At 36.2% G+C, this 19742-nt stretch overlaps 4 protein-coding genes across 5 annotated transcripts; 2 read left to right on the top strand and 2 right to left on the bottom strand.

The window, feature by feature from the left end:
- Nucleotides 1–20: 20 nt before the first annotated feature.
- LOC116295392 (GFP-like non-fluorescent chromoprotein FP595) lies at nucleotides 21–1933 on the bottom strand. The gene is made up of 5 exons (XM_089034335.1): nucleotides 1778–1933; nucleotides 1574–1677; nucleotides 912–1130; nucleotides 539–748; nucleotides 21–300 (listed from the first exon to the last, which is right to left on the bottom strand). Exons 1-5 carry the CDS (start codon nucleotides 1778–1780, stop codon nucleotides 138–140), a joined length of 699 nt encoding a protein of 232 aa, XP_088890461.1. The 5' UTR covers nucleotides 1781–1933; the 3' UTR covers nucleotides 21–137.
- Nucleotides 1934–3830: 1897 nt separating this feature from the next.
- LOC116302110 (GFP-like non-fluorescent chromoprotein FP595) lies at nucleotides 3831–6000 on the bottom strand. The gene is made up of 6 exons (XM_089033499.1): nucleotides 5982–6000; nucleotides 5640–5704; nucleotides 5436–5539; nucleotides 4722–4940; nucleotides 4349–4558; nucleotides 3831–4110 (listed from the first exon to the last, which is right to left on the bottom strand). The coding sequence occupies exons 2-6, from the start codon at nucleotides 5640–5642 to the stop codon at nucleotides 3948–3950; spliced, it is 699 nt and encodes a 232-aa protein (XP_088889625.1). The 5' UTR covers nucleotides 5643–5704; nucleotides 5982–6000; the 3' UTR covers nucleotides 3831–3947.
- On the top strand, nucleotides 5982–7122 carry LOC148909030 (GFP-like non-fluorescent chromoprotein FP595). Of its 2 annotated transcripts, none has more exons than XM_089033500.1 (2): nucleotides 5982–6103; nucleotides 6835–7122. In XM_089033500.1, the coding sequence occupies exons 1-2, from the start codon at nucleotides 6081–6083 to the stop codon at nucleotides 6995–6997; spliced, it is 186 nt and encodes a 61-aa protein (XP_088889626.1). In that variant the 5' UTR covers nucleotides 5982–6080; the 3' UTR covers nucleotides 6998–7122. The 2 variants fall into 2 exon arrangements, 1 of the variants encoding a protein (XP_088889626.1); XR_016120350.1 differs by lacking the exon at nucleotides 5982–6103 and adding an exon at nucleotides 6110–6702.
- A 3377-nt stretch (nucleotides 7123–10499) lies between these two features.
- Nucleotides 10500–12423, top strand: LOC116302120 (GFP-like non-fluorescent chromoprotein FP595). Its single transcript, XM_031711338.2, has 5 exons — nucleotides 10500–10658; nucleotides 10759–10862; nucleotides 11306–11524; nucleotides 11688–11897; nucleotides 12136–12423. Exons 1-5 carry the CDS (start codon nucleotides 10656–10658, stop codon nucleotides 12296–12298), a joined length of 699 nt encoding a protein of 232 aa, XP_031567198.2. The 5' UTR covers nucleotides 10500–10655; the 3' UTR covers nucleotides 12299–12423.
- Nucleotides 12424–19742: the final 7319 nt, after the last annotated feature.

Below are 19742 nucleotides of genomic sequence, written 5' to 3'. Positions count from 1 at the left end.
AGACTGAATACAACCCTATATTACCCTATATAACTTTAATTAACCAATTAGACAGACGAAAATGGTTCTACAACTTTTAGCTTCAATTTAGATTTTGTTTCCAATCAAACTGACAGCCTTGTTTATAGCCTTGCTTGTTAGTGATGTCCAAGCTTTGATGGTGCAGCTTCACAGTACCTGGCCACTGCTGATTCGTACTGTTCATAAAACTTGCCTGGTTCTGCTTCCTTTAGTATCTCAATGCGATGGTCTCCAAAATGAAATTTTGGCATATTAACTGCATTGGCTGGCTTTCTGGACCTAAAGACATTATACAATTAAACGATGAGTGTTTGCAAACAACGAAAATCTTAATAAAAATAAATAAATAATTTTAAGTGATGCTACTAATTGCGCGGGATGATAGTCAAAAGTCATCTCTATAAACTTTGCATGAATATGTTGGTATTCAGACAAGCAATGTCATCTTATGTAGTCTCTTATGTGTCAGTAAATCTAAACTTTTTGAGTTCACTTTTTACCAAACAACATGCCCTACCTGTAAGTAGTTCGCAGATGGCTCGTCAAATGGTTACCATCAGTGCATTTCAGGGCCATCAAAGACTGCCCACACAGGACTCCGTCACGTGGATAAAGCATCTCTACGCATGGTTCCCATCCGGCTGTTTTCTTCTGCATCACGGGACCATTGGCAGGGAAGTTGGCACCGATGACTTTAACCTTGAAAATAAAGCTATCTCCCTGTATGCTTAAATTGAAGAGAGAAAAAGAAATTTATTCAGATTTTCTATACTTTAATTGAGGGGCTACTTGTGTTGGTCAAGTAATTATCGAAAGGGAAGTTATTGCTATATGACACTGTAAATATTGCTCATTACCAAATCGTAAAAAGAGGACGCCCTCTACTCTACCTTGTGTCCTGGTGAATGGTAAGATAGCCTCCATCCTCGTAGATTTGGGTTCTTTCCCAAGTGAATCCTTCAGGTAAAGAATCCTTGAAGTAATCTGGAATCCCTGAGGCATGCTTGATGAAGGTTTTACTTCCATACATGCAACAAGGTGCCAAAATATCGTACGCAAATGGTAAGGGACCTCCTTCAGTGATTCTTATCTTTTCCACCTGGGTACCTCTAAATATGAAAATAAATAAAAACCCATGAATTTGTTTAATGGCTTTTATCTGTACCCTATATTTCGAACTCACTTGAAGTTAGAATACACTTTAGAACTAACAAGAGACTGCTGTCATGTTAAAGGCGTGTTCCGGAAACATACGACATCCAGACGGAATTCACCAAACATATTTAGTACTCGTTTTTATGATGGTGTCGGGATGGGGTTCAACAGCTAACTGACAATTGGTCTAACAATTAGTAGTTGATTTACAATCTGGTACCCACTAACCACACCCTTTTTTGCATCTTTAACTTAGTCAGATATAACGACAAACAGAAGACGCAACATTTGTTCATACTACTTTCTTCGAATAGATAATCAAAAGCGATAAACAACAATTGAACATACGCAGAGCCCGCAATTTGTAGTTTAAAAAATGAAACAATTGCGCACTTACTCAAATGGCTTGCCTTCTCCTTCTCCTACACACTTGAAGTGGTGACCATTTACTGTCCCTTCCATGGTCATCTTGATGCACATATCCTTCTTAACCAATGAAGACTGATCGAGAATATTAACGCAGTTGAGTATATTAGTAACATATATATGCATTATCAAAGCACCATACGTAAGCATAGAAGAAAAGAGGGAAACAACATACCATTGTGAGTAAGAATCTTACGCAGATCTTGTCTTGTAAATGTTAACTGTTCTTCCTGCGGGATCCTGGCGAAAGTGGTAAAGAGAAAGGGCTCTTCTTTATTTATAGGGACATATTACGTAATAAAGCAGTGACAAAATGGTTGGCATTACACAAGCACGTTCCATATGTTTTTTGTCAATCAATGCTTATAAAAATAGTCAATTGCGAAAATTCGGTCGCTTTACAATACCTCTGTCAATCACCAAAACTCGATCAATTACGAAAACTCTCACAGGGAGCCCGGCTTGGTGATGCTAAATCGGTAAAGACGATCACGTTTCATATGTTGATGACATTACATAATAATCGTAACTCAATACACCCCTATACAAACGGTCAATAGTATTAGACGCCCCGTAAGAAGAGAGAAAGGAGAGAAGCTTCTCTCCTTTCTCTCTTCTTAACGCGTGCGTTACATATTTGAATTTGAATTTATCACTGTATTACGTTACGCGTTACAAACACTGGTGTAGTGACCGTGTATTGAGTTACGATTATTATGCAATGTCATCAACATATGAAACGTGGTATTTATTTTTATTTATTTTTAATTACCGATTTAGCATCACCAAGCCGGGCTCCCTGTGAAACTCTGTCTATCACCAAAACTCGGTCAATTACGTAATAATAAGCACGTGTTTGGATCTTTTCTCAAAATAATGACTATCTAGGCAAAAAACAGAAGTGGATTCAGTTAAATTGACTATTCGCGAACTGTACTTTATGGTTTAGATTGAATTCTACTTTTTGAGTTGAATGTACGCAAAATAAGAATGTCATTCATAAGCGTTTGTAATGCCCCGTCGTCACATATATCATGCACATGGCTGATGATTACATCGAACGAATCCAAAAACGTGACTTTTCGATTATCTGTTGTCCTGATCTATCCTACAGTGAAAGACTAATATAATGACTGCTTCCTGCTTATCGAGCCTGGCCACCTTTCGACAGGCCGTAAGCCACAAACTGCAATGTCTGCTCCCTGCATTCAACGTAAACTGTAGATATTCATTAAGGAAAAAACGCCTCTTCATAGAACCTCGCTATGTTATAGGTTTCACATCGCGCTTGGTCATTAAATGAAAAAAAAATGTCTTATACTTTAAAAATCAAATGAGTAAAAAGGTCCAGCAATTAGTTGTTTGTGAAATTTGTATCAATTTGTTATTATTTTCTCAAAAATCAAACCAGTCTCAGTTAAAGTGGCACGCATGCTGGAGGCGATGCAATTGACCTCTTGGTCACTGCTTTTTATGAGCTCAGTGACTGACAATTTGTTGTGAAAATGAGCCTTAAAATAATCTACATGCACATTAGCAAATTCACTGAGTTTGTCATTCGCAATATTAGAGTTTTAGATATTATTACTGTCTAGTGGACCATTCCTCAAGTACTTTTTTGCATTAGTTACTGATCGAAAAAGACAAAACTTGGGACTAAAAAAACTCTCACGAAAGGGGGTCTGCAATCTAAATGGAAATTGAAACTGATTAATTTATATTAACCCACCATCCCCCCACCCAGCACACACCCGCGCATATATTTGCACTACTGAGATTACTTGTTCATCACAATATTCTCATCAACCTAGAGAGGTTAATTGATCACCAACAACCTTTATCAAGTCGTTGAAAGGGGAACAACTACAGACATTCTTGCTACAAAACGCTTCGAGACGGAAAATTATTTGTTTGCAAAATTTGTCTAACGATCGGGGATAGAGACCAGAGGCTGCTCGTTCAAAGCCTGTTAGTCCCAATCAATTTTCCTAGTAAGTTGGCGATTGCAAATTGCCGTAAGTTTATGGGATAGATATCAAAAATGAGGGCGCATCGAATAAACTGATACTATATGATTATTTATGAATCCTTTTTTTTTTCTTAATTCAATTTTATTCAAAGGCTCATATTTTTTTCTGAAATGATGTCATGTCATTGCCGTCCTGGCACAAATTTCTATTTAGAATTTTTGCACACATTTCAAATTCTAGACTGAATACAACCCTATATTACCCTATATAACTTTAATTAACCAATTAGACAGACGAAAATGGTTCTACAACTTTTAGCTTCAACTTAGAGTTTGTTTCCAATCAAACTGACAGCCTTGTTTATAGCCTTGCTTGTTAGTGATGTCCAAGCTTTGATGGTGCAGCTTCACAGTACCTGGCCACTGCTGATTCGTACTGTTCATAAAACTTGCCTGGTTCTGCTTCCTTTAGTATCTCAATGCGATGGTCTCCAAAATGAAATTTTGGCATATTAACTGCATTGGCTGGCTTTCTGGACCTAAAGACATTATACAATTAAAAGATGAGTGTTTGCAAACAACGAAAATCTTAATAAAAATAAATAAATAATTTTAAGTGATGCTACTAATTGCGCGGGATGATAGTCAAAAGTCATCTCTATAAACTGTGCATGAATATGTTGGTATTCAGACAAGCAATGTCATCTTATGTAGTCTCTTATGTGTCAGTAAATCTAAACTTTTTGAGTTCACTTTTTACCAAACAACATGCCCTACCTGTAAGTAGTTCGCAGATGGCTCGTCAAATGGTTACCATCAGTGCATTTCAGGGCCATCAAGGACTGCCCACACAGGACTCCGTCACGTGGATAAAGCATCTCTACGCATGGTTCCCATCCGGCTGTTTTCTTCTGCATCACGGGACCATTGGCAGGGAAGTTGGCACCGATGACTTTAACCTTGAAAATAAAGCTATCTCCCTGTATGCTTAAATTGAAGAGAGAAAAAGAAATTTATTCAGATTTTCTATACTTTAATTGAGGGGCTACTTGTGTTGGTCAAGTAATTATCGAAAGGGAAGTTATTGCTATATGACACTGTAAATATTGCTCATTACCAAATCGTAAAAAGAGGACGCCCTCTACTCTACCTTGTGTCCTGGTGAATGGTAAGATAGCCTCCATCCTCGTAGATTTGGGTTCTTTCCCAAGTGAATCCTTCAGGTAAAGAATCCTTGAAGTAATCTGGAATCCCTGAGACATGCTTGATGAAGGTTTTGCTTCCATACATGCAACAAGGTGCCAAAATATCGTACGCAAATGGTAAGGGACCTCCTTCAGTGATTCTTATCTTTTCCACCTGGGTACCTCTAAATATGAAAATAAATAAAAACCCATGAATTTGTTTAATGGCTTTTATCTGTACCCTATATTTCGAACTCACTTGAAGTTAGAATACACTTTAGAACTAACAAGAGACTGCTGTCATGTTAAAGGTGGTGATGGTGATGATGGTGATCATGATGGTGTCGGGATGGGGTTCAACAGCTAACTGACAATTGGTCTAACAATTAGTAGCTAATTTACAATCTGGTACCCACTAACCACACCCTATTTTGCATCTTTAACTTAGTCAGATATAACGACAAACTGAAGACGCAACATTTGTTCATACGACATTCTTCAAATAGATAATCAAAAGCGATAAACAAGAATTGAACATACGCAGAGCCCGCAATTTGTAGTTTAAAAAATGAAACAATTGCGCACTTATTCAAATAGATAATCAAAAGCGATAAACAACAATTGAACATACGCAGAGCTCGCAATTTGTAGTTTAAAAAATGAAACAATTGCGCACTTACTCAAATGGCTTGCCTTTTCCTTCTCCTACGCACTTGAAGTGGTGACCATTTACTGTCCCTTCCATGGTCATCTTGATGCACATATCCTTCTTAACCAATGAAGACTGATCGAGAATATTAACGCAGTTGAGTATATTAGTAACATATATATGCATTATCACTGCACCATTTGTAAGCATAGAAGAAAAGAGGGAAACAACATACCATTGTGAGCAAGTATCTTACGCAGATTTTGTCTTGTAAATGCTAACTGTTCTTCCTGCGGGATCCTGGTGAAAGTGGTAAAGAGAAAGCGCTCTTCTTTATTTATAGGGACATATTACGTAATAAAGCAGTGACAAAGTGGTTGGCACATCAACATCACAATTGCAATTTTTGTGCACATTGCGTTCACCTGCCGTTTCTTTGTCTTTGTGGGCAAGTGGGCGGGCACAGTTTTAGTCACTTGATTTTCAGATAGCTTGATATGATTGATAACCTTGTTTTTTAGTAATGTTCAAGCTTCGGTGGAGTACATCACAGGATGCCTGAGGACTTCACACTTACCTAGTTCGAAACAAAAACGTCTTGTCCCTGCTATCGTGGTAAAAGCTAATAAATGAATAAAAGATTAGTGTGGAAGTACCAAAGAACAAAATACGAGATATGAAATTAAAGTGCATACCAATGTAAGGATGAATTTTTAGTTAGGTTTGGCTCTATAAATCTGAACTTTGGTCATGGAAAAGAGCTGAAGTGCATTTTGCACTTAATTACTTATAAGTAACACCTTACCACATCCAGAAAAAATTGTATTACAAGTTCACACAGCTTGTTGGCAAGTGGGCCGGTACAGAATATACGGTACTTTCTGGAAGGGCAGACTGATCCAAAGGCTTACGGATTCGCAATGCTCTATTATGACAAACGACGTATGTTTTACAATTTTTAGAACACTAATGATGAAATGATGGAACAACATGTCAAGTGTGTAGTAAAAGCAAAATGTCATTGATAACGCTTCAGAAAATTAATTAATTTGATAGCTAATTGAAAGACAGCAACCACAGCCCCCTTTGTGGATGAAGGTCATCATGTATAAGCGATCGGTTTGTCAGCGCATCGTATAAAAATGGGAAACGTTGCAGTAATCGCACTGTAAACATTTAATTATATATTTACAAGTGAGAATGATTAATTGTGATATTCAGGGAACAAGGTCTTTATATAATTTTCTGCGGTTGAAGAGACAGGCCATAACATAACATGCTTTTTCATGCTGTACCATGCAAGTAAAATTTTATTGATTTTTTTAAACCATGCACTTTTCATTTTACTTGTTTTAACGTTTCTCAGCTCACTTTTAACAAGATTTTCGTTGTTTGCAAACACTTATCTTTTAATTGTATAATGTCTTTAGGTCCAGAAAGCCAGCCAATGCAGTTAATATGCCAAAATTTCATTTTGGAGACCATCGCATTGAGATACTAAAGGAAGCAGAACCAGGCAAGCTTTATGAACAGTACGAATCAGCAGTGGCCAGGTACTGTGAAGCTGCACCATCAAAGCTTGGACATCACTAACAAGCAAGGCTATAAACAAGACTCTCAGTTTGCCTGAAAACAAACTCTAAGTTGAAGCCAAAAGTTGTAGAACCATTTTCATCTGTCTTTTTGGTTAATTAAAGTTAGTATTTTTGAATAATTAACGGGCTATAACTGTGTTAAATTTTAATTACGATTGAAATTGTTCATGCGTGGGTGAAAATAGTCACGTACGAAAAAACTAATTTGGGCTAACGGTCTCTGACTGTTTAAACTGTGTTTGGATGTCGTTGACCGGATCAAATAGTGATCGGTTTTGTGAGCAATATAGGTTTGTATTCAGTCTAGAATTTGAAATGTGTGCAAAAATTCTAAATAGAAATTTGTGCCAAGACGGCAATAACATGACATCATTTCAGAAAAAACATAAGCCGTTGAACAAAAATGGATGAAGAAATAGAAAAGGATTCATAAATAATCATAAAGTATCAGATTATTCGATGCGCCCTCATTTTAGAAATCTATCCCATAAACTTACGGCAATTTGCAATCGCCAACCTACTAGGACAATTTATTGGGACTAACAGGCTTTGAACGAGCAGCCTCTGATCTCTATCCCCGATCATTAGATAAATTTTGCAAACAAATAATTTTCCGTCTCGCAGGTTTTTGTAGCAAGGATGTCTGTAGTTGTTCCCCTTTCAACGACTTGAGCAAGGTTGTTGGTGTTCAATTAACCTCTCTAGGTTGATAAGAATTATGATGAACAAAGAATCTCAGTAGTGCAAATATATGCCATGCGGCAGTTTGATTCATATGGTTTAAATTTCTTATAGTTTATGTTCTTGTTGTCCTTGTCTGAGTATTGTAAATTATTTATTAGTAAACTTCAAAGAAATCTAGCAAAATAGCAACGATAGGTCAACTCATTGAGTTGTGTGGCGGCATAGTCAGAGAGACTCAACTTTCAGACACGACGTGGCGTTAAACAGACTGTGATCACGAGAATAATCACTTATCATCATATTGAGTATTAGTTACTACTTGCGTATTTTTGCGGTTGAAATAAATATCCATAAAATACCTATATTTCTCCTTTTCGTTACCATGTGTATTTAAGCTATTAGTTTATGAATTAACCTGAATTTGAACCTTGCTGAATTGACCGAGTTTTTGTAATTGACCGAGTTTTTTGCTGAATTGACCGAGTTTTTTGCTGAATTGACCGAGTTTTGGTGATTGACCGAGTTTTTTGTAATTGACAGAGTTTTTGGAATTGACCGAGTTTTGGTGATTGACTATTTTTATAAGCAGTGATTGACAACAAAAAAAAAAACATATGGAACGTGCTTGTGTAATGCAATGCATTGATAAGTGTACACATTCAAGCGAAGTAACGCAATTGACAACAAACATTCAATTACATCGAAATGACAATTTTGAACCATTCCGCGCGCCATATTTTAAGGATCCCAACTGGCAGGGAGGCAAACAAATTGGCTATTTTACAAGCATGGTGGAGAAACTGAATTTGAGCTAATCATAAACCATGACAAATACATTCTCAGCTAGTGACCACAATGTACGATTAGCACCAACAGATTGCGAGACCGACGCTATGACCACTCGACCATGCAAACACGCGATGTCATATTTTTCTATGCAGCACCAAGTTACATAATTTGTTGATTTTTTATCCCTGCTATTTTTTTTCACGTTTTTCCACGTTTCTCAGCTCGGGGTTACATTTAATCCCTTTCTTTTTACGACTTTCTCTATCGCGCATCAAAAAGCACCAAATGTTGGAATCAGTACGACCGTTGTCATATTTAGGACGTCCAGTCATCCAATTATGAGACGTGATCTAGCGTTAACCAGACTGATCACTATCAATGTAAAATATACCATTTGCATCATTAGTAATCATAGCCTTTTTAAAATCCCAGCACATTCCAAAATTGAACCAGTCAACTGTAGAACACGTATCTTATTATTATCTTATTATTATGATTACTATAACGCCACAAACTCGAGTGAACTATCGTTTCTATTAGCTACATTTCTTTGAAGTTTGCTTATAAGTAATAGTCCAGGACATATGAAACGGTTAACTGTGGGGTTGAAGTAAGGGAAACTAAAAACTAAGCTTAAAAACTTAAAGAGTAATGTAATGCCAACTTTATTTAGGCAGGGTGGCTCATTGTGCATCTTGGTCTGTATATCATTCACATGCTAGTGTTATTTTTTAATTACCAAACTCCAAAGAAATCTAGCAAAATAGCAACGATAGGTCAACTCATTGAGTTTTGTGGCGGCGTTCTAGATATGACAAAGGTCGTACTGGTTTAACATGTGGTGTCTTTTGATGCGCAAAAAGAAAACGTCGTTTAAAAGATAGAGATGAAATGGAACCGTGAGCTGAGTAAAAAGAAAATAGTTTTAAAAAATCAATAAAATTTTACTTGCATGGTACAGTATGGAAAAGCATGTTATATTATGGCGTGTCTCTTCAACCGCAGAAAATTATATGTGTGATAAACAACTCGTTCCTTAATACTCAATATCACCATTAATCATTCTCACTTGTAGATATATAGTTAAATGTTTACAGTGCGATTATTGCAACGTTTCCCATTTTTATACAATGCGCTGACAAACCGATCGCTTATACATAAAGATTTTCATCCACAAAGGGGGCTGTGGTTGCTGTCTTTCAATTAGCTATTTTAATTAATTTTCTGAAGCGTTATCAATGACATTTTGCTTTTACTACACACTTGACATGTTGTTCCATCATTTCATCATTAGTGTTCTAAAAATTGTAAAACAGACGTCGTTTGTCATAATAGAGCATTGAGAACCCGTAACCCTTTGGATCAGTCTGCCCTTCCAGAAAGTACTGTACAAATCAAACATGGCCCACTTGCCAACCAGCTGTGTGAACTTGTAAGGGATGGACCATTAGATAATTGATGGGGGGTTTGCAGGAATTTTGGTTGCATGATAATTATTTTTTTGGCTCAACCCTTGCACGTTATTTTTTGCGTACAGCTAGATATTTTTCTTTTAGCAGAAGAGGTTGCACGATATGTTTTTTGAGGTTTAAGTGCTTGCTCGATATTTTTTTGGATTTACGCAACCCCCATCAACTATCTAATGGTCTGTCCCTAATGCAAATTTATCTGGATGTGGTAAGGTGTTACTTACAAGTAATTAAGTGAAAAATTCAATCTTACATTGGTATGTACTTTAATTTCATATCTCGTATTTTCTTCTTTCGTACTTCCACACTAATCTTTTATTTATTTATTAGCTTTTCCCATGAGTGCAGGGACAAGACGTTTTTGTTTCGAACTAAGTAAGTGTGAAATGCTTAGGCTTCCTGTGATGTACTCCACCGAAGCTTGAACATTACTAAAAAACAAGATTATCAACAACACCAGGCTATCTGAAAATCAAGTAACTAAAACTGTGCCCGCCCACTTGCCCACAAAGACAAAGAAACGGCAGGTGGACGCAATGTGCATAAAAATTGCAATTGTGATGTTGATGTGCCAACCATTTTGTCACTGCTTTATTACGTAATATGTCCCTATAAATAAAGAAGAGCGCTTTCTCTTTACCACTTTCACCAGGATCCCGCAGGAAGAACAGTTAGCATTTACAAGACAAAATCTGCGCAAGATACTTGCTCACAATGGTATGTTGTTTCCCTCTTTTCTTCTATGCTTACGTATGGTGCTTTGATAATGCATATATATGTTACTAATATACTCAACTGCGTTAATATTCTCGATCAGTCTTCATTGGTTAAGAAGGATATGTGCATCAAGATGACCATGGAAGGGACAGTAAATGGTCACCACTTCAAGTGTGTAGGAGAAGGAGAAGGCAAGCCATTTGAGTAAGTGCGCAATTGTTTCATTTTTTAAACTACAAATTGCGGGCTCTGCGTATGTTCAATTCTTGTTTATCGCTTTTGATTATCTATTCGAAGAAAGTAGTATGAACAAATGTTGCGTCTTCTGTTTGTCGTTATATCTGACTAAGTTAAAGATGCAAAAAAGGGTGTGGTTAGTGGGTACCAGATTGTAAATCAACTACTAATTGTTAGACCAATTGTCAGTTAGCTGTTGAACCCCATCCCGACACCATCATAAAAACGAGTACTAAATATGTTTGGTGAATTCCGTCTGGATGTCGTATGTTTCCGGAACACGCCTTTAACATGACAGCAGTCTCTTGTTAGTTCTAAAGTGTATTCTAACTTCAAGTGAGTTCGAAATATAGGGTACAGATAAAAGCCATTAAACAAATTCATGGGTTTTTATTTATTTTCATATTTAGAGGTACCCAGGTGGAAAAGATAAGAATCACTGAAGGAGGTCCCTTACCATTTGCGTACGATATTTTGGCACCTTGTTGCATGTATGGAAGCAAAACCTTCATCAAGCATGTCTCAGGGATTCCAGATTACTTCAAGGATTCTTTACCTGAAGGATTCACTTGGGAAAGAACCCAAATCTACGAGGATGGAGGCTATCTTACCATTCACCAGGACACAAGGTAGAGTAGAGGGCGTCCTCTTTTTACGATTTGGTAATGAGCAATATTTACAGTGTCATATAGCAATAACTTCCCTTTCGATAATTACTTGACCAACACAAGTAGCCCCTCAATTAAAGTATAGAAAATCTGAATAAATTTCTTTTTCTCTCTTCAATTTAAGCATACAGGGAGATAGCTTTATTTTCAAGGTTAAAGTCATCGGTGCCAACTTCCCTGCCAATGGTCCCGTGATGCAGAAGAAAACAGCCGGATGGGAACCATGCGTAGAGATGCTTTATCCACGTGACGGAGTCCTGTGTGGGCAGTCCTTGATGGCCCTGAAATGCACTGATGGTAACCATTTGACGAGCCATCTGCGAACTACTTACAGGTAGGGCATGTTGTTTGGTAAAAAGTGAACTCAAAAAGTTTAGATTTACTGACACATAAGAGACTACATAAGATGACATTGCTTGTCTGAATACCAACATATTCATGCAAAGTTTATAGAGATGACTTTTGACTATCATCCCGCGCAATTAGTAGCATCACTTAAAATTATTTATTTATTTTTATTAAGATTTTCGTTGTTTGCAAACACTCATCTTTTAATTGTATAATGTCTTTAGGTCCAGAAAGCCAGCCAATGCAGTTAATATGCCAAAATTTCATTTTGGAGACCATCGCATTGAGATACTAAAGGAAGCAGAACCAGGCAAGTTTTATGAACAGTACGAATCAGCAGTGGCCAGGTACTGTGAAGCTGCACCATCAAAGCTTGGACATCACTAACGAGCAAGGCTATAAACAAGACTCTCAGTTTGCCTGAAAACAAACTCTAAGTTGAAGCTAAAAGTTGTAGAACCATTTTCGTCTGTCTAATTGGTTAATTAAAGTTAGTATTTTTGAATAATTAACGGGCTATAAGTGTGTTAAATTTTAACTATGATTGAAATTGTTCATGCGTTGGTGAAAATAAAGGAGCAGTTCACGTACGAAAAAACTAATTTGGGCTAACGGCCTCTGACTGTTTAAACTGTGTTTGAAGTTATGTCGATGAACGGATCAAATACTGATCGGTTTTGTAAGCAATATAGGGTTGTATTCAGTCTAGATTTTGAAATGTGTGCAAAAATTCTAAATAGAAATTTGTTCCAAGACGGCAATGACATGACATCATTTCAGAAAAAAATATGAGCCGTTGAATAAAATTGAATTAAGAAAGAAAAAGGATTCATAAATAATCATATAGTGTCAGTTTATTCGATGCGCCCTCATTTTTGATATCTATCCCATAAACTTACGTCAATTTGCAATCGCCAACTTACTAGGAAAATTGATTGGGACTAACAGGCTTTGAACGAGCAGCCTCTGATCTCTATCCCCGATCATTAGATAAATTTTGCAAACAAATAATTTTCCGTCTCGCAGGTTTCTGTAGCAAGGATGTCATTAGTTGTTCCCCTTTCAACGACTTGAGCAAGGTTGTTGGTGATCAATTAACCTCTCTAGGTTGATAACAATTGTGATGAACAAAGAATCTCAGTAGTGCAAATATATGCCATGCGGCAGTTTGATTTATATGGTTTAAATTTCTTATAGCTTATGTCCTTGTTGTCCTTGTCTGAGTATTGTAAATTATTTATTATCTAATATTTTATTGTAATTAATTTATTATTGCTGCAAAGCCGTAAGGGGAGCAGCAACACTAATCTTGACACAACAGTTATTGCATGTTGGGAGCCCTGTGGACTGTATGCAAGCAAAATCTTGATTTTGGATCTAGGCGTCGGTCCAGCCGGATTTTTCGGAGGATGCTCGGAATATGCTCGGGCATCGGTCGTGTCGTACTGTGTCTTTGAAGGATGCTCGGTAAATACTCGGCTCAGCTGCAATACATATGGATTGCGGAGTTCTTCATAAGAGAAAACGCGCATTACGTCGCATTTCGTTGTGGTTTGAAGGATACTGTGTGGGGTTACTTTGAGCGTCTATGCTGCCCCCCGAGCTCATTTACATAAACACTGTCACATTTAGTAGTCTGGTATTGTTGATGAATGTTTTCAAGTATCTTTTTTTTTTCCATTTATTTAAACATATTGACTTTCTGTGTTCTCTCCAAGAGCTAAGCTCATCGTGGGAGATTACACAGTTAACAGTAATTACAAAGGTTTCTGGAGTTTTAAGAAAAACAAAACAAAACAAAACAAATAAGTTTAACATATTAACAAGAAAAAAGAAACACACATATATATATGTAGAATAAGTATCTTGGTGCCGGCTGTTGGTAAAATGTGGTCTTTCATATATCCGCAGCACTTCACTTACATTATGTAACGACTAGTTTTTAAATCATAACTTAGCTTTAAAAAAATTACAGAGTAATATAATGTCAACTATATTCAGACGGGGTTGCCTATTCAGTGGCAAAACTATTTTAAGAGGTTGATATTTTAATATATTTTTATAAATTATAGGTTTACTTGCTTCACCCCCACAGTGGACCGTTTCATTCACGTCCTGGACTAATTGTTTATTAGCAAACTTCAAAGAAATCTAGCAAAATAGCAACGATAGATCAACTCATTGAGTTTTGTGGCGGCATAATCAGAGAGACTCAACTTTCAGACATGACGTGGCGTTAAACAGACTGTGATCACGTGAATAATGCGCTAATCATTATATTGAGTATTAGTTACTACTTGCGTATACCTTTTTGCGGTTGAAATGAATAAATGACTTTATCATATAATTATCCATAAAATACCTATATTTCTGCTTTTCGAAAAACTGATATTTTCACATGTGTAAATAACATGTTATTTTCACATGTGAAAATATCGTTACCATGTGTATTTAAGCTATTAGTTTATGAATAAAAACTATTTTATAATAATCAAAAGCTTATTAAGTTGATTTTATGGATAATTATATAATAAACAGAATATTACATGGGCGCTTGGAGATACGAAATTTATCTTCGAGTGTTGAAAAGATCTCTCACGAGTGAGCGCAATCTCCGCGCGCCCATGTAATATCCTCTATTTATTTAAGTGTCAATGTATTTAGTTTATACAACTAATTGGGAACACTGAAATGAAACTGAAATGAAGAAATGATCAAAGAAACATAAAGTGTTTTAAGGATCCCAACTGGCAAGGAGGCAAATAAATTGGCTATTTTACAAGCATGGTGGAGAAACTGAATTTGAGCTAATCATAAACCAGGACAAATACATTCTCAGCTAGTGGCCACAATGTACGATCAGCTCCAACGGATTGCGAGACCGACGCTATGACCACTCGACCATGCAAACACGCGATGTCATATTTTTCTATGCAGCACCAAGTTACATTTGTTGATTTTTTATCCCTGCTATTTTCTTTCACGTCTTTCCTCATGTTTCTCAGCTCGGGGTTACATTTCATCCCTTTCTTTTTACGACTTTTTCTATCGTGCATCAAAAAGCACCAAATGTTGGAATCAGTACGACCGTTGTCATATGTAGAATGTCCGACGGCATCAGATACACCAGTCATTTAGCGTTAACCAGACTGATCACAATCAATGTAAAATATACCATTTACATTATTATTAATCATAGCTTTTTTAACACAACGTAAAGTGTTATGACTTCTCTAACGCCAAAAAACTCAATTGAACTATCGTTTCTATTATCTACATTTCTTTGACGTTTGCTAATAAGTAATAGTCCAGGACATAAATAAAACGGTCAACTGTGGGGGTGAAATAAGGAAAACTAAAAACTAAGCTTAAAAACTTAAAGAGGTAATGTATTGCCAACTTTATTTAAGGAGGCCAATATGCCAGAAGAAAGTGCAGTGTGTCCAGGAGTGTGTACATCCCAGCAACCCATTCCAGTCATTTTACATGTAGAAAAGGAAAATTTCAAGGCTGCCCTTGTTGGTGAGCATGAAGAGTCAAAAGAAAAAACACCATTCAAGATGAATTCTGCTAGTGTAGCTCCCTCAAAGAAATCAAAGTCTATTACCCAAGGTGATGTACTTAGAGAGCAATTCAGTCCTCTTAAAGCAAAGCAAGTGAACCAATCACTTAAAAAAAAGGAAATTAGAGCTGGAAATTTTGTATCTGGAAAAGAAATTACAAGAAGAATATAACTGTATTGCACTCCCCGAAGACTCCACATAATTCTTTGGAAATTAGACAACGACACGAAGAAAAACATGAGAAATAGTGTTTCCAAAACACAGGAAGAATACGATAACAATGTATTACCAGTATAAGTTATTTTTTAATATAGCAATGAAGCACATTTTCTGTGTTTATTACAAACACATGGGGATTATTTTGTTCGCATAATGACATAATGTTCTAGAATTTATGGACAAAATATTTCCATTTTTTGGATCAAGTTTTTAGAATGAAATTATATTTTATTTAACTTATTATCAAGTTGTATCATATTATTGAATAGCAAAATATTTAATGCTAAAAATATTTAGCAAAAATGTATTTATTTTGTCAATGATTTATTATGTTTTAATTCAATGTGACCTAATTTGATCTACATTATTATACATATTAAAGCACATGCATTAATTGCTGTCTATTATGGCTGTTTGTTTCAGCATTAAAATATAATAAAGATTTATTATTGCCAAATGTTTTTAAACCAATTATCGCCAATAATTGAATCAATTATTGATTGCATGCTAGAATGTCAATTGATTTTAAAAATAAACATTCAATGTATCTTCTCCACATGTGTACATGCTTATTTTACAACTATGTAGATATATGTTATACAGCTATTTCAAAAAGGATTGTTTATGTATATTAATATTAATTCCAAGACTGAAATGCATTTTTGGGTCTATCTTATATTGTCTAAAGTAAAATAAATAATATTTTTTTAGTGCATTCCATCAGAAACAATATATACTCAGCTCCATATAGCGAGGAAATTGCTGTATATTAAGTGTGCAGTATTTAGTATTAATTTTTTTTTGAAATACCTGTATATGTATACATGCTTATAAATATATAATAATGGGGGAAAGAAATGGATGTTTATGGTAAAAATCGTCAACCTATGTATAATATACTTTTAAGCAAAAAAGGTATTACAAATGTGTGTCCTTATAGCGAAGCCACATTCTGGGCCAATATAGGCATCCAATTCAGGACAGTCATCATATTCAACATTGCCATCTTCCATTGGCTCATTTTGAATGACGGCAATGTTGTGTAGTACTGCACATGCCCCCAAAATTGCACACACCTTTTCCGGATGCATTGTTATTTCAGAATGTAACACATGAAATCTCCGTTTCCATCGACCAAAGGTCTGCTCGATGGCCATTCTTGTTTTGGGTAGAGCTTTGTTGTAAGCCTCTTGAGGTCCATTTGTGGGATTCCCATATGGAGTCATCAGAAAGCTACTGCATGCATAGCCACTGTAGCACCTAGAATCAATTTAACCTAATTACTAATTTCACAACTCTAGATCATATTTTAAAATATTTTAAATTAACTTTGCCACTTGGGCAGGGAAACCCCACAGGGCAAAGCTCCACTACGAAGACCCAAATTAAATAAATTATAAAGAAAGAGAGAAAGAAAGAGAGAAAGAAAAAAAAGAGAAAGAAAGGAAGGAAGGAAGGAAGGAAGAGAGAAAGAGAGAAAGAGAGAAAGAAATGAAGAAATAACAAAAGAAATAAATACCTAGCAGTACACCATCTTCCAAGGATTGGTGAGTTTGTTCCAAGTTGTCATAAATCTTGGAGTTACGGAATATGTGGCTGTCATGTGTATTTCCAGGCCAACGTGCTACCAAAGTTGTAAACATACCTGCAATTTTCATGAAAATGTTAATTTTATAATCTTTATAGATACACCTATACTTAATGACTGTACAATATTATAAAATTCTAAAAGATATTAACAAATCTTGAACATCCTCTCTATCACCATCATCCTCTATTATCATCATCCTCTATCATCGATCATCATCAGTATTATCACAATTATTAAGCTTGTTCCAGGGCGCCAGGACAGACGGATGGGTTTTAAATATGTGGGATTGTTTCAGTTATTCGTAGATTTCTAATTGAATTGATATATGTTTGTTTCTCAATGGATACTAAATAGTGTTCACTTATCTTTCCATCCAAAGGTCTTTTTGGTTCGAATCAGCCGTACGATATGAATATATTTACCACGTCCACCAACGATCTTTCTGGTTTGAATCAGCTGTACGTACGCTCTGAGTACAGTAACTGAAGGTAAATTTGATTAACTTATTAAAGGTGAGTAATCGCTAACGAAGCGGCGCCGGCGCTGCTTGGCACGGATAGTGCAGCGGTAAATACGTCTGTCCCGGCGCCCTTGGCTTGTTACATCAGTAATGTGAACTGTCATTAATCTATCATAGAACATATATATCCAGAAAATCTAAATATTTATAAAGCTTTAAGGAAATGATATGATTGCGTGGATAAAAATAAATAAATCCACTTTATTTACGTCTCAATGTATTTTAGCTCTTCAGAGCTAATTGGGGATACAAAATAGAAACTGAAATACATAAATATAAACATTAAATACTGTTAGAAAATTCCAACAGATAAGGAGGCAAACCAGTTGGCTATTTACAAGCATTTATGGCCCCTTTATTTTAAGCACAGATCTATTAGGAAGGAGCAAATTTATAGAATATAAATTATAGTTAATGCTACAACCATTAGCTCAATAGAGTCAAGTTAATAGTAAACAATGATTCATTTATGCTAACAATACAGAGGGTACAAAGGTCGTGTGAGCCCACAAGGCTTACACGTGCAGTCAAATATATTGTCCAATCAGCTCGGTTATTCTCCCTGTCAATCAAAGTGTGATTAGTCTGTTTGGCTTAGGTTTCAGTAATTCATTGTTGTTCAGCTTTACAAGAATCAAAATTCCCTCCCACCCTTCCCTTTGTATTGTTAGGATTTCTCAATCACTAGCACTCAAAGACAAGGTATACAGTCTTAGTAGTTATAGATATTGTGCTATTATCGTTTGTAACATACGAGAAGGACTTTGACATCTTGATTCACTGTCTAATGTCAATACATTTGTAAATAGGAAGTTACTGTTATTCTTGATCAATTTTAGACTTTATTTTAATGAGAGACTGCATTTAAATACTTTTGTTGTTCTCTCAAAGGTGAATCATTAGGAATTGTTTAAATCAGCAAAATATAAAAATAATAAAGTCAGGGTTTGGGATTAAGTGCTCCCATGCTGGTCACACTTTCACCCATAGACTCATGGCAGCTATTTATTCCGAGGATCGGTACCCCTATAGCTATGTTGCCATGGGAACTAGTGGGATCTCAGAGGATTATCACCTCCAAGAGGGGATTATTACCCCTTCGGCGGCCAAGGGATCATCACCCTTGAGAGAGATATATCATCTCTCTTTGTCGCATAAAATTAGCTTCTGACCAGCATGTTATGTCAACTATTTTTTTGCGACTGGAGTGCTCAATCCCCTACCCCTTTACCCCACAAAGTGTGTTCTTATAGTTGTCCTTAGCTAATGAGTTGATAGCATTAAAATAAATATTGGACTGTATCAAAGATACCGTTGCTACATCTGTTTTCCCTTTGACAATCAGGGACTGTTTACCAAGGCAGCAGCTAGAGGACACTATCAAGTGCACAGTATCTGCCCTTTACCATGAATAAGAACAGTAATGATGATGATGATGGATGATGATGATGACAAAGATGATGATGTGTAGCAGTGCTGATCAGTTGTTGCTCAGGATAGCGATGGGAATGATAGACTGCAACCAGTGAGCATTGACAACAACCAGTTTTGTGAGACATATGACAATTGATGTTTTGATTAAAATATATATTCATTGAATATCATGAGATGTCGCTGTTGTGTTCTTTGTAGACATTTACTTTACAGTTTATATTTTAATTGTTTGTCTTGTTTTGTAAAACTTGTGGAAATTAAAGTCCTACAAAGGGCCTACTATAGTCTCATGTTCTTGCGTGGCTTTGTTTACCTTTATGATTGCATACCCCTTGAACGTTGATTGAGTGATAGCTCTTCCTATTCACGTAGCATTTTTCGTGCTCGTGGGGTGCCTGAATTTTAATGTGGGATCCATCTATGCACCCAATTACTCCTGGAAATCCACCTCGCTGAAAAAAGTTACTTTTCACTTCAAAAAGCTCTTCGTATGACGGCCACTTG

Source organism: Actinia tenebrosa, unplaced genomic scaffold, assembly GCF_029948245.1.
Source record: "Actinia tenebrosa isolate PJP-AT-01 unplaced genomic scaffold, QUT_ActTen_1.0 PGA_scaffold2__45_contigs__length_23673736, whole genome shotgun sequence".
Taxonomy (NCBI): domain Eukaryota; kingdom Metazoa; phylum Cnidaria; class Anthozoa; order Actiniaria; family Actiniidae; genus Actinia; species Actinia tenebrosa.
This window is presented reverse-complemented; position numbering and strand designations above follow the sequence as displayed.